Consider the following 14,809-nt stretch of genomic DNA (forward strand, 5'->3'; position numbering starts at 1 on the left):
GCTGAAACGGTGGCAAGTGGGTAGCAGAAGAAAAAGCTGCTAACAAATATGAGGTTGGACAATCATCTCGACCACATCCCCTACATTCTTCTGAGGTTGATACTTTCTCTCCACTGATTGAGAAAAGTGTGAGAATCGAAAACAAAACGATAATTATCGAAGGGAAGGCTACTTATCTCTCAGGACGGGTACGAAGGCTAAGAGGACAAAGAACCCGAGATCAAGAGGCGGTGATGGATGTCCATCATCGCGTCAACTTCGCTTATAAAGACATAATTACTCATGAATCAAGGATTGCAGAGTTGGAGCTCTACAATAAAACTTCTAGAAATGAGGAACAGACTGGGGAGCTGGAGCAAAGGAATCAAGCACTTGAGCAACAAATCACTCATGTCACTGACACACTGGTTCATCATCTAGGATACTGGTAGATGGAGCAGGACTGGTGGTTGTGTAAGATAGGAGATGAAAATCAGACTAGGTACGGTAATGGGTAAAAGTTCCTAGAAGGGGTGTAGTAAACCTTGCAAATTTTGTGATGTTTTTAGAAAATTTTCTCATATAAACCTATAATAAAATGATGTAACCACTGGTGATGAATATGAAGCATATATTATAATAATCATGTGACAAATTGTGTTGTCTACTATGTTTTATACGTTGGAGAATAATTGACGTCATTAGCATTCATATTTTAATGGCTAACAAAATGCTTCAGAAAACTCACAATATCCTTACTAATTAAAAATGGAACTTACAAAATGCCTAGAAGAAGAAGTGCTAATCAACAACCATAACCACCACCACAAATACACCCATCAACTTGTTCAATAGAACTTGAACAAATTATAGCTCAAAGAATCACTGCAACTCTAGCTAATTTCACAGCATCTGGAGGAAATCAAGGTGGAATTAGAAATAATAATGAAGGCAATGTAGGATCTGCCAGAACTTACACCTACAAAGACTTCATAAATTGTAAACCAAAGAGCTTTCATGGAACTAGAGGAGTTGTTGATTAGACCAGGTGGATCGAAAAGACAGAATCTATCTTCCAAATAAGCTTATGTCTGAATGATTGCAAAGTACGATGTCACACCCCCAGCCATCGGCGGAAACACCGGGTGGTGTAACGTCATTCTTCGTATCACAGTTATATAACATACATTGAACAGTACTAAAGAAAATACATACCTTTATTGATAATTGATAGTTACATAACTCTTTTTCTAGAACCTATTACATAATATCCGACTATGGCATACTTCTTAATGAACAGAAAGGTAATAGTAAAACTTCTCCTGTTCGAATACATACCAGCTTTTCACGTTCCTGAAAACACATGCATTTTAAAATACGTCAACATAAAGTTGGTGAGTCCACAGGTTTTGACTCCATATAAAAATAATACATTTTCCACGTTCAAAAGTATAGTTTTGAAAGTATCATTTTGACTCTCCAACATTTAGTATGTATGTTAGTTATAATAGTTTACTTATCAATTAAGTATTATACTTAAACATTCCTTAAACCTAAGGTATAAGTAGGGGGAAACTTATACTTAACATTAATACTTGTATACGACAAAGTATAATGTTTCTAACAATTTGCTACCATGAGCCTGTAACCGCTGCTATGACATAATACATCTGATAAAACACACTCATGATTTCCATGAGAAATAACACACTCATGATTTCCATGAGAACAACACCGTATGCTTCATCGACGCCGGAACAATAACAAGTAAAAGGATAGTTCGTCACTTGCTTATGGTTGACTGTAGCTAACAATCACAAGTGGGGTGGTCAACCCGTATACTAATTATACACGACTTCCTCGCTCACACGGGATTAACGGTTACAGTTCAGAGGATTTCCGCTAAGATCCCAAATCTTAGTTGATGAATACAATTACTCATGTAGACTTCAACGGCTTCCTATAGCTCTAACAACAAAAGCATTTTCATGTCTAAAACCCTAAGTTACTAGACTATGCTTTTAAACAGTACTCCTAACTTCATAACATTTAGGCAGTATAACAGCTATAACTTGAAGTAAAACCAGGTTTTATCTTCACATAAAACCAATAAAAACAACAACATATAACATACCAAGTTTTATCTTGTCATAAAACTAACAATAACAACATACTTTATAAATTAACATATAGAACTTCCGAATATAACTTCGGAACTATATCGCACACAACATATATATATATATAGAATCCTAAGTATAACTCAAGATCTACATTAGTATAATAACATGCTAACAAGTTGATAATAGTTGTATATGTTCAAAATATTATATTTAAACAACTATATCCCGGTTATAATAACTATCTACATTGATACTAATATACTATCATATAGACATAATAATAACGTATATACAATATTTAGCCTGCGTTTTCCCCCAAAATATTAGAAAGTGGGGCCGTGAAACTCACCCTAGTAGCATGATTTTATGTAATCTAAGCAGAAACGGTCAGCGTACAAGGTCGTCGGGGCTCGGGATGCAAGAGGGCTTCAGCAAATGAGAGAAAGGGAAGAAGGTCAGGTGTAGGAATAGCTAAAGTACCGACCTGATATTTATAGGAAGGATTTTGGACCCTCACGTCATGAGTTTTATAAGACTCACGTCGTGAGTCAAGCATGATCATCTCGTAGACTTGCCATTTGCGTCCCTAGCTTCGGATGGTGTCCCTTTGACTCCTCACGATGTGAATCAATCGTTGCTCACTTCGTGAGTTTGGATATTATCCCCTCGTAGCCTCGTCACACCTTCTAGATTCCGAGATGTGGCAAAATGACTCCTCACCTCGTGAAAATCTATGCTCACCTCGTGTGTTCAGTCAAATTAGGGTTTCTGACAGATGTATCTTCGGAAGGTCATAACTTTTGCATACGAACTCCGTTTTTGACGTTCTTTATATCCACGCGTAGGTATTTACGAGTACTACAATTCTATTTTAGACTCCAATAGCTAATTCTAAGTCTATTTTAAATTCATCTTATTATAGAGATTTATAGTGTTCGGTTTATCATAACTTCTTCATGTGAAGTCAGATTCAGACGTTCTCTATATTTTTGGAATCGTATGGATGTATACTTTGAGTTGTATCATAAAGAAAGTTCATATTTGTATTAGAATTTATCATGAACTACATAGCACTCTTATCACATTACTAGTTTAACAAAATCACATTACATGATTGGTATAATCACATGTGATTGTCTATTGACCTATTTTGACTGGTGTTACATTCTCCCCCCGTTAGAAAAATTTCGTCCCGAAATTTATCTTATGGATGGAGTTTTTTCAAACAGTTGGGGGTATTTTTCTTTAATCTGATCTTCCCGTTCCCAAGTAAATTCAGGTCCTCGTAAAGAGTTCCATCAAACTTTCACTATGGGAATACGACTTTGCTTTAATCGTTTGACTTCTCGATCCATGATCTCAACAGGTTCTTCTACAAAGTTGAGTTTCGTATTGACTTGTATCTCTTCGAGAGGTATAACAAGAGTGTCATCGGATAGACATCTTTTGAGGTTTGATACGTGAAAAACATCGTGCACATTACTTAGTTCTTGAGGCAACTTGAGTTGGTATGCGACAGAACCAATTCTTGCTAGAATTTCAAAAGGTCCTATATACCGTGGGTTTAGTTTGCCTCGTTTCCCGAATCGAATTACGCCTTTCCAAGGAGAGACCTTCAACATTACTTTATCTCCAACTTGGAATTCTAAAGGCTTACGTCTTACGTCAGCATAGCTCTTTTGAAGATCATGTGCAGCCTTTAATCGATCCTTAATTTACACGATATTTTCAGTTGTTTCGTGGATTATTTCTGGTCCAGTACGTAAGGTATCGCCTGTACGTTCTCTGGCCATCTGCGTATCTCCAACTTCTGCCCAACATATTAGGGAACGACATTTTCGTCCATAAAGAGCCTCAAACGGTGCAGCCTTGATGCTGGTCTGATGACTATTGTTGTAAGAAAACTCAATTAACGGTAAATGAGTATCCCACACATTTCCAAAGTCTATTACACAGGCTCGGAGCATATCTTCTAAATTCTGAATGGTTCTCTCACTCTGACCATCAGTCTGTGGATGGTAAGCTGTACTCATATCTAGACGTGTTCCTAAGGATTTTTGTAGAGATTTCCAAAACCGTGAAGTTAATCTACTATCTCGGTCAGAAATAATAGAATTTGGAAATCCATGCAATCTGACAATTTCCTTAAGATAAACTCTAGTCAACTTCTCCATCTTGTCGTTCTCCTTAATTGGTAAGAAATGGGCGGACTTAGTCAATATATCGACTATTACCCAAATAGTGTCGAACCAACTAGGAGCTTTAGGTAACTTAGTGATGAAGTCCATTGATATCTTCTCCCATTTCTATTTAGGTATTTCCGGTTGTTGAAGTAAACCTAAAGGCTTTTGATGTTCTGCCTTTACTCTAGAACAAATCAAACATTTTCTCACATAAGTAGCAATTTCTGCCGTCAAGTTTGGCCACCAATAATTTACTTTTAAATCTAAGTACATTTTGTCAGAGCCTGGATTCACGAAATATCTGGACTTGTGGGCTTCTTCTAAGACCAAGTCCCTGACTCCACCGAACTTAGGCCTCCAAATTCGGTTCATAAAGTGTCGCGTTCCGTAATCTTTTTGTATAAGTTGCTTTCCATTCCTCGCAAAGCTTCGTCTTGATGTTTTCTTCTTTTAGAGCCTCAAGTTGAGCTTCTCTAATTTGTGCGGTAAAGTTAGAATGGATAGTTATAGTTAATGCTCGTACCCGTCGGGGTTTAATATATTCTTTCCGGCTCAAGGCATCTGCTACCACATTTGCCTTTCCGGGATGATAACGAATCTCACATTCGTAATCATTCAACAATTCGACCCATCTTCGTTGTCTCATATTAAGATCTTTTTGGTTGAAGATGTGCTGGAGACTCTTGTGGTCGGTAAAAATAGTACACTTAGTACCGTATAAGTAATGTCTCCAAATTTTTAGTGCAAAAACTACAGCTCCCAATTCAAGATCATGGGTAGTGTAATTATTCTCATGCACCTTAAGTTGTTGTGATGCATAGGCGTTACCTTTTCCTCTTTGCATCAACACACATCCCAATCCTTGATTTGATGCGTCGTAGTATACGACGAAATCTTTTGTCCCATCTGGAAGGGATAGGATTGGTGCACTACACAACATTTGCTTCAGTTTCTGAAAAGCAGCTTCTTGTTTGTCTTCCCAGTTGAACGTCGTATCCTTCTGGGTTAGTGTTGTAAGCGGCTTGGCTATTTTGGAGAAATTCTCTATGAATCTGCGGTAATAGCCAGCAAGTGCTAGGAATTGACGCACTTCTGTTGGCGTCTTTGGTGCTTCCCAATTCCTGATTGCTTCAACTTTGGATGGTTCAACATGAATTCCTTCGTTGCTAACTACATGACCTAAAAATTGTACTTCTCTAATCCAAAACTCACATTTGGAGAATTTGGCGTACAACTTTTATTTTCTTAGTAGTTCCAAGATTCTTTGCAGGTGTTGACCATGTTCTTCCTTGGTTCGTGCATATATCAATATATCATCGATAAATATGATCACGAATTTATCCAAGTATGGTTTGCAAACACGATTCATAAGATCCATAAACACTGTTGGGGCATTGGTCAATCCAAAAGACATAACTAAGAATTCATAATGACCATAACGAGTTCTAAATGCTGTTTTTGGAATGTCGTCTTCTTGTACTCTGAGTTGATGGTATCCTGATCTAAGATCTATCTTTGAGTAGTAGCTGGATCCTTGTAGTTGATCGAATAGATCATCAATTCTTGGAAACGGATAACGATTCTTGATCGTTAGCTTGTTCAGCTCCCGATAATCAATACACATTCGAAAGGATTCATCCTTCTTCTTGACAAACAAGATTGGTGCTCCCCAAGGTGAAAAACTTGGTCGGATAAAGCCTTTGTCAATAAGTTCTTATAGTTGGCTAGACAATTCTTGCATTTCGGATGGAGCCAACCGATAAGGAGATTTCGCTACTGGTGCTGCTCCTGGAATTAAGTCGATTCGAAACTCGACTTGTCGGACGGGAGGTATTCTAGGTAGATCTTCAGGAAACATGTCAGGGAAATCACATACTTGAGGTATGTCCTTGATTTCTTTTGTCTTTCTCTTCTTATCCACAATGTGGGCTAAGAATGCACTACATTTCTTATGTAGATATTTCTGGCTCTTAGTACAAGAGATGACTTTGAGGTTCTTCCCAGATTTATTACCATAGATAATCAGGGCTTCTCCGTTTGGTAAGGGTAGTCGTATGGCTTTCTCATGACATAGAATTTCAGAATGGTGTGAAGATAACCAATCCATGCCAATTATGACATCAAAACTACCGATAGGCATTGGCATGAGGTTAACATGAAAAAGGTAGTTATTAAGAGTTAACAGACAGTTTTCTAGGATTTCATGTGTTTTCTCGGTTTGACCATTAGTGATTTCTACTTCATAGATTTCTTTTAATTTACTAGACTCATGACTTAACAATTTTCTAAACATCGGAGTTATAAAACTTCTATCTGCGCCAGGGTCGAAGAGTATGGTAGCATATAAATTATCTATGAGAAACGTACCAGATACGACCGAAGGGTCCTGGATAGCCTCTCTGCTTCCGATCACAAACGCCTTGCCACGCCCTATGCCTCCTTGACTCCTTAACTTTGGACATTCTTTGTTGATGTGTCCAACCTCTCCACACTCATAGCACTTTCTTCCTTCACCACGACCTGTTCTAATATTTGTTTTTTGATTGACTGTTGCAGGTGTTGTGCTCCTGCAGTAACTAGCAGAATGCCCCTTTTTCTTGCACTCCGTGCAGACAAAACAGTCACCTCGATGATGACGGTTGCACTGATTGCACCATGAAGATTTTGGTTGAGTGGGTACTACTGTCGTGGCTGCATAATTGGTTGCCACTTCTTGTCTTTTCTCAAATGATTGTTTGGGATTCTTCCTATTAAACTTGCGCTTGTTTGTTCCAGATTTGGGAGACTCAGCCTTTGAGACCACTTCTGTTCCTTGGATCTATGTGAGGGTTAGCTGATGAGCTATTCTCTTGGTGCTGACATAGGTCGTAGGCTTTGATGCGATCACCATGCCTTTGATTTGCGATGCTAAACCCCATATATATCGCTCAATATTCTTATATTCAGGGGTTACAAGTGCTGGACACATTACTACAAGATCATTAAATCTGGCGGTATAAGCTTTTATCTCTGAACCTTTCATGGTTAGGGTCCACAATTCTTGTTCCAGCTTATGTATTTCCTCCCTAGGACAATACTCTTCTACTAGCATCATTTTTAGCTCTTCCCTTTTCATGGAATTTGCAGTATCAATTCCCATTGTATTCACATGGCTGTTCCACCATGTAAGTGCTGCATCAGCGAAAGTACAGGCTGCAAATCGTACTTTACAGTCGTCTGGACAAAAGCTTACTTGAAAGACGGACTCTGTCTTTTCTATCCACCTAGTCAAATTAACAACCCCTTCATTTCCATGAAAGCTCTTTGGCCTGCAATTCATAAAATCTTTGTAGGTACACGTTCTAGCGGTCCCTACATGGCCTTCATTTCTAACTCCATCTCTTGTGACATTAGATAGAGCCGCAGCAATTCTTTGAGCCATGATTTCTTCAAGTTGTGTTGTACTTATTGGGGGGTTTGGTTCTGGTGGTTGTTGTTGTGGTGCTGATCATCGGTTAGGGTGTAGTCGAGCACTACTCCTTCTAGGCATTTTGTTTTAGTTCCTATTATAAATAATAAGAATTTTATGAGTTTTGTTTGTCATTTAATACACGAGTACTAAATACTTCAATTATTCTTCAAAGTGTAAAACATAATGGATAACACAATGATTATTGTAATATATGCTTCATATTATTACCAGCGGTTACATCAGTTTATTTAGGCTTATAAGAGAAAAGTTTCTATAAACATTGCAAAATTTGCAAGGTTTTCTACATCCTTGCTATAAACTTTACTCTTCTTGCCTTAACTAGTGTGATTTCTCTATTTACACAACCACTAGTTTTAGCTTATCTACCAGAAACCTAAGTGATGACCTAGCATGTCAGTGACATTAACCACTTGCTCCTCAAGTGCTTAAGTTCTCTGCTCAAGACTTCCCGTGCGTTCTTTATTTCTTGAGGTTTGATTGTAGAGCTCTAACTCTGCAATCCTTGCATCGTGAGTAATCATGTCGTTATAAGCGAAATTTATACGATGATGGACATCCATCACCGATTCCTGATCTCACGTCCTTTGTCCTTCTAGCCTTCGTACTCTTCCAGAGAGATGAGTAGCCCTTCCTTCGACAATTTCCATCGTATCTTCAATTTTCACACTTTTCTCAAACAATTGAGATAAAGTGTTAACTTCAGAAGAATGTGGGAGATGTTGTGACAACTCGAAATTTTCATTTGTATAAACTCTACAGTCAAGCACTACAAATAAAAGTCAAATTCATTTCAGTACATTTTTGGCCGGATTTAAGTCTGTTTGGGTGTTTTTATTTTAAAATCGTCAAACGAATAAATAAAAGGAAGTGTCGTTTAGAAGTGTGGTGTAACAAACAATCATACAACACCTTAGCTAGGTGTTTACGGCCAAACAAGAGGAGTTTGGGCCGTAAACTCCTTTTTACCAAGAACTCATGTATATAGCATGAGTTTACTCCCCACTCTCTCACTTTACACTTCCAACCTCAAGAACACCAACTTTTCTCTCTCAAGTATCATATCACATCTCTTCAAATCCTCCAAAAATGTAAGTATTTCCTTCCTTGATTCGTTCATACAACACTTTATCTAGTGTTTATACATCATTTCATCCATGGATTCTTGATTTTTACTTAGATCTTCAAGTGTTCTTCAAAACACCAAGAACACACACTAGTGTTTTTGGGTCCTAAACACTCTTACAAGCTTCCTATAAGTAAGTACACCCCTCCTATCTAGTTATTTGCTTAGGATACTTGTTAATCCATTGGAAGAACATCAAAATCCCCAAGAACATATGTGTTTACGGTCAAGGGATCTCCTTGAACCGTAAACACCATCAAGTGGTGTTTTGGTGCCCCTAACACCTTCTATGGCTTGGATAAAAGACTAGAACCTTGCATGCATGAACTAGAAACCCCAAAACACGAAATGGTTGGAGTAACCATGAGTTTACGGCCGTAAACTCATGGGTTTACGACCATAAACCCAAGGGTTTACGACCGTAAACTCCCCAAGGGTGGTCCAAGGACCGTAAATTCCAAAGGTGAGCCATTTCGAGCCCTAACCACTTCCTAAGCCTTTGATTTAAATCTAGAACACTTTCTTGTGAGGTATAAGACCTTAAAACACACAAATGCACCAACTACCATGAGTTTACGGCCGTAAACTCATGGGGGAATTAGTCCAAGAACCGTAAACTCATATGGTGTTACCATATGAGGAGTAAACTCCAATGTGAGGCCATACTCTCCTTAGATGCAACCCTTAACACTCCTAGCACTTGAAACATAGTGTTTCCATGTATTAGGATGTCTTTACTTGATTAATTAGTTGTTAAATGACTAATTAGATACATTTATGTATCACTACATGTTACATAGGATCCGTGTGTGTGTTCAAGTCCTCACTTGACACCTAGCATCCTACCCGGCACTTCCATCCAAACCACTCACTGCAGGTGAGTTCATACCCCTTCATTAATCTTTTAAATGATTTTAAATGCTTTTATGGGGGGGGGGGGAATACGAGTTGAACATTTCTAGTTATTGCTTTAATCACATGTGATTAACAACTAGAACAAACAGAAAGATTTACTACTACTTTCAAATTGCTATCAAACTTATGGATTTTCAAGCTTTCAAACCTTTTTATTTAACTCTTTTGATGTTAAAACTATTTTCTAACTCTTTTACACTTGCAATATTTTCAAATCAATATCTACACCAGTATATTTATATAAGTAAGACTTGAAGGACTTAGGGCTGATAGCCCACCTTATTTCCTGTTCCTTGTTTGGTTGTGGACTTAGAGGACCCTGTTATTTGTCTGAATGTCGTTGAATTCTTAGTTATATATATATATATATATATATATATATATATATATGTGTGTGTGTGTGTGTGTGTGTGTTGGATATAAAAGCTTTCACTTCAGTTCAGTACCTTTGTGTAACAAAGGCATCCAAACAACCTTACTATTTAACTATTATAGGTATAGTTAAGGGATTACTACTCTCTACTACTATTACAACGACCCATACAAGAGTCAATACATTTATGAGTCACTACATAAGTACTACATTGAGTAAGAGAACATACTATACACTATACAAACATTAAATACTAAAACAGAATGTGACACACTACTTCTCGATACGACACTTCATTGTGATATCACCGTGTAACCAGAGTCTCCTGGAGGGAGAGCGGGCATCATGTGTATAGATCTATACGGAACAGATACTCCCACATCCCGACTGCTAGCTATAGTCCGAGCCGACTAGGCCCAGGGGTGACAAAATGTCACCATACTACGTGTGACCTGGAGTGTCATCAGTTATTCAGCCGTCGATCAGCATGGTTACATACGAGTTCACATTCAAACCTTAAATTAACTAAATACGGATTTAAGGCAAAATTAGACTTTTCGAGGCGTACCGCCTGGGGTCTACATATTATTACTTTGGACTTTTCGAGGCGCATCGCCTGGAGTCTACATATTTTTACTTTGGACTTTTCGAGGCATATCGCCTGGAGTCTACATATTTCTACTTTGGACTTTTCGAGGCGTATCGCCTGGGGTCTACATATTTCTACTTTGGACTTTTCGAGGCGTATCGCCTGGAGTCTACATATTACTACTATAGACTTGTCGAGGCGTATTGTTCATTCAGTACCACCTGGAGTCTGTGTTTCATTACTTTGTGACTTTGTCACATACTCGTTTCAGTAAACTATATTTTTATACTGATAGTTTTTACTAGGGAAAAACCCTTACATTTACAAAAGGACAATTATACAAACACTCGGGTCTTGGTAGAAGACTACCTCTTTACTGGAAAACATAGGGCTTTCTAGGGAGTATACTATTTTCAAAACTTTGGAAACCGGTCACTACATTACATTGTTACTAACATTTTTATACAATCAATGACACTAAATACTTATGAACTCACTAGCTTTATGCTAATACTCGCTTTCAAAATAACTTGTATTCTCAGGTCATCAGTAGACAGGTACAGCTGAACCTTTTGAGAAGATGGAGCACATACAAGACTCATCTTTTATTTTGATTATACTTTTGGTGTCTTACAAACTATATAGAACACGCTTGTATTACAATTATTATATTAATGCAATGGATGTTGTTGCTTATTTTTACTATTATGCATTGTTATGATACTGTACATGACGTCCTCCACCCCAGAACGTTTCCGCCGTTCTTGGTTTTGGTGTGTGACAGATTGGTATCAGAGCACTGTTTATAGTGAATCAAGTATATCAACCCATAAAAGATATACGAACTATAAACACATCGGGATTAAAACAGTCTGACTAAGAATATATACTTATAAATAATAAAATATTTAACTAAGTATATATATACATTCATTCGTACCAAGGTCAGTATCACACTAGAACATAACAAAAGTATTATGATTGTTGAACATCACGATTAGGCTTAGAGACATATAGTCAAACCTAAGGGGATATAGCCTGATCAACTATATTTTCTGAGGAGTGACTAGCATGTGCCTAAGAATGATTGTAATGTTGCAACAAGTCTAAAAACTTACCAACACTACCACAACAAGAGCATTAGAACAGAACATAAACCTTAAATACTATAGGAGTATTTTGTATTACTATAATTACTTATGTGCAAACGAAAAGGATCTTCATTAGTACGTCTATTAGCTATTCTTTCCCCATTCTCGCGTAGATAACATGGCTGGTTTCCATCTCCCTGGCGATCCGTACTACCCCAACCAAGGCATTGGAGGATGGCTTGATGAGGAGCCAGAAGATGATCACCCAATCCCTTTGGATGATCACCGTGCAGAAGGCTTTTCAGATAGCTCTAACTCCGAACCAGAAGTCAACAACCTACCCCAAGAGGGTCAGGTTCCAACCCCCAACCCCCGCCCGACATTTCAAGGTCCCACTCCCTTGTGAGCAACAACCTTGAATCAATGGAGTGATGAGCAGGGTCAGCCTTTACCTTTCAACGGAGACCGAAGTTTTTACAATCTAAGGGGGGAGGATCAGCTGACCGAGTCCTGCCCATCATGGTCCGTAGGACTGCTAGGAACGTCGAGCAAGGTCATGCAGCCATTGACCGAGTAGCGGAAATTGACGCCAACTCTGGCCTTAACACGGTACGCATTCGCCAACTCGAAGAGGCTATGGAAAGAACCAGGAGGACCAATGAGACTCTGCAGCAACAGCTAGCTGCATCCCGAGCTGAAGTCATGGAACTCCGTGTGCGGCAGAGAGCGTATGAACGAAATCTTCAGGAAGTTGTACGTTAGCTGGCAGATCTGAGGGTTCGCCCAAGGGATACTCGTCGCCGGTAGAAGATGTCGACTCATCTTTCTCTTTTGGTTAAGGAATAGCCTTTTCTTTTCTATGCCCTATGGAGCACCCGTCTGTAAACATTCCTAACTTTGAAAGCACTCAAACTAGATTTCTAAGTTGTCAACATTTTCCCTTATGGTTTGATGTAAGACCTACTGTTAGGTCACTTTTCCTGAACTCATATTACATCATTAATACTAGTAATATTGGCAGTTGTCTAATCTATGGGAAAATTGGTACTTTTATATTTCCCTACTCTATTGGTATGACTCTATCTGATAGTTGGACTATGACGATTTAGTCCATGAAGCACTCTCATCATACTTACAATCGATTCTTACTATTATCATCATCTTTATGAACTTTCAGTAAAAGATGCCGCCTAGAAAGCGTCTGACAAGAAACACGCCTGCAAGTCAAACTCCACCACCACCACCCCCTCTGCAGTTCGATCCAGTGATGTTTCAGGCAGCTGTGACCGCAGCTGTGACCACCGCCATGGCCCAAGTAAACTCTGGCGGTGCTAGTGGAACGGGGACTGGCACAAACTCCAACCATGGTGAAATCCATCCGCATGCACGAGAGTGTACCTATAAAGATTTCATCAGCTCCAAACCTGCATACTTCAATGGGACCAGAGGGATTCTTGCACTGTCCCAATGGATCGAGAGAACAGAAGCAATCTTCGAGATGTGCTCATGCCCTGAAGGAAGCAAGATAAAATTTGATGCTTGCACCTTCACCCAAAGGGCCCTGACGTGGTGGAATGGCCATGTCAAATCACTCTCACTGGTAACAGCCAACGCCATGGGCTGGGACACACTAAAGGACCTTATGACAAGGGAGTACTGCCCGAGGGGCGAAATTCAGAAGCTCGAGGAGGAACTCTGGAACCTCAAAATGCAGGGTTCCGACATAGTGGCTTACACAGCCAGGTTCTGCGACCTGGTGGCTCTATGTCCTAACATGGTTCCCACCGAAAGCAAGAAAATTGAAAGATACATCTGGGGTCTGGTACCCCCATATCGAGGGAACATTCTAGCATCACACCCTGTGACCTTTGATAGCGCCAAGGAATTGGCCCAAAGGCTCATCGATCATGAGGTTCCTTCTTTCCCAACAACAACCACAACTACTGCCCCATCATCAACCAACGCAACCGACAACAAAAGGAAGCGTAGGGACCGAAGGAAGGGCAAATCAAATCAACCCTCTTCCAAGAACCAACAGACTGTGGCTATCCATGCTGCCACTACTCCTGCTGCCCCTGTACCAGCCAAAACATACGCGGGGAGCCTACCCAAGTGCACCAAGTGCTCTTTCCATCATAACGGCACCTGCCGTGAAATGCACTGCACTAACTGCGACCGGAAGGGCCATACCGCCCGGTTTTGCAGATCTCAACCCAAACCCACCACCCAAGTTCTTGGTACCGGAGTGAGTCAAGCCTGCTACGGGTGCGGCGAGACAGGGCACTTCAAAAGAAACTGTCCGAAAACTGGGAATGCGGGAGGAACCGGAAGACTACTTGCTATGGGCCACAATGAAGCCGTGGCAGACCCCACAGTAGTCACGGGTACGTTCCTTCTCGATAACTCTTATGCTTTTATCCTATTCGATAGTGGGGCAGAAAGAAGCTTCGTAAACCAAAAATTTAAGCACTTACTTAATCAAGCACCGCAAACACTAAAAGAAACCTTCATCGTAGAAATGGCTAACGGCAAGACAGAGAGTTCTAACGAGATTTACATAGGTTTTACCCTCACGCTAGAAAATTACTCGTTCCAAATCGACCTCATACCAGTAGCTATCCAGAGTTTCGACGTCATTATAGGCATGGACTGGCTGAGTCTTTGTCGTGCCGACATTCTGTGTTTCGAAAAAGCAGTCCGCCTGAACCTACCAAACAACGAAACCTTGTTAATCTACGGAGACAAACCCAGTGCGAGCCTTCGTATCATCTCAAGTATTCAAGCCTAGAAGTACTTGCGTAAGGAATATCGTGCATTCCTTGCACACATTGTCGACACCAGCCAGAAAACAAAAAACCTAAAAGACCTCCCCGTAGTACGCGATTTTCCTGACGTCTTTCCGGAAGAACTCCCAGGACTACCCCCACAACGTCAAGTCGAGTTCCGAATCGACTTAAGCCC

General features: G+C 39.7%; 1 protein-coding gene across 1 annotated transcript in view; it reads left to right on the forward strand.

Moving 5' to 3' along the window:
- Positions 1-233: 233 nt before the first annotated feature.
- The window catches only part of LOC145127655 (uncharacterized), a 43,980-nt gene continuing 29,404 nt past the window's right edge, over positions 234-14,809 (forward strand). The window contains exon 1 of the mRNA XM_079062808.1: positions 234-407. Within this exon, the coding sequence (XP_078918934.1) occupies positions 234-407 (174 nt within the window). The remainder of the gene's footprint in view (positions 408-14,809) is intronic.

Source organism: Lactuca virosa, chromosome 7, assembly GCF_052849685.1.
Source record: "Lactuca virosa cultivar CGN04683 chromosome 7, Lactuca_virosa_CGN04683_v6, whole genome shotgun sequence".
In the NCBI taxonomy this organism is placed as follows: Eukaryota; Viridiplantae; Streptophyta; class Magnoliopsida; order Asterales; family Asteraceae; genus Lactuca; species Lactuca virosa.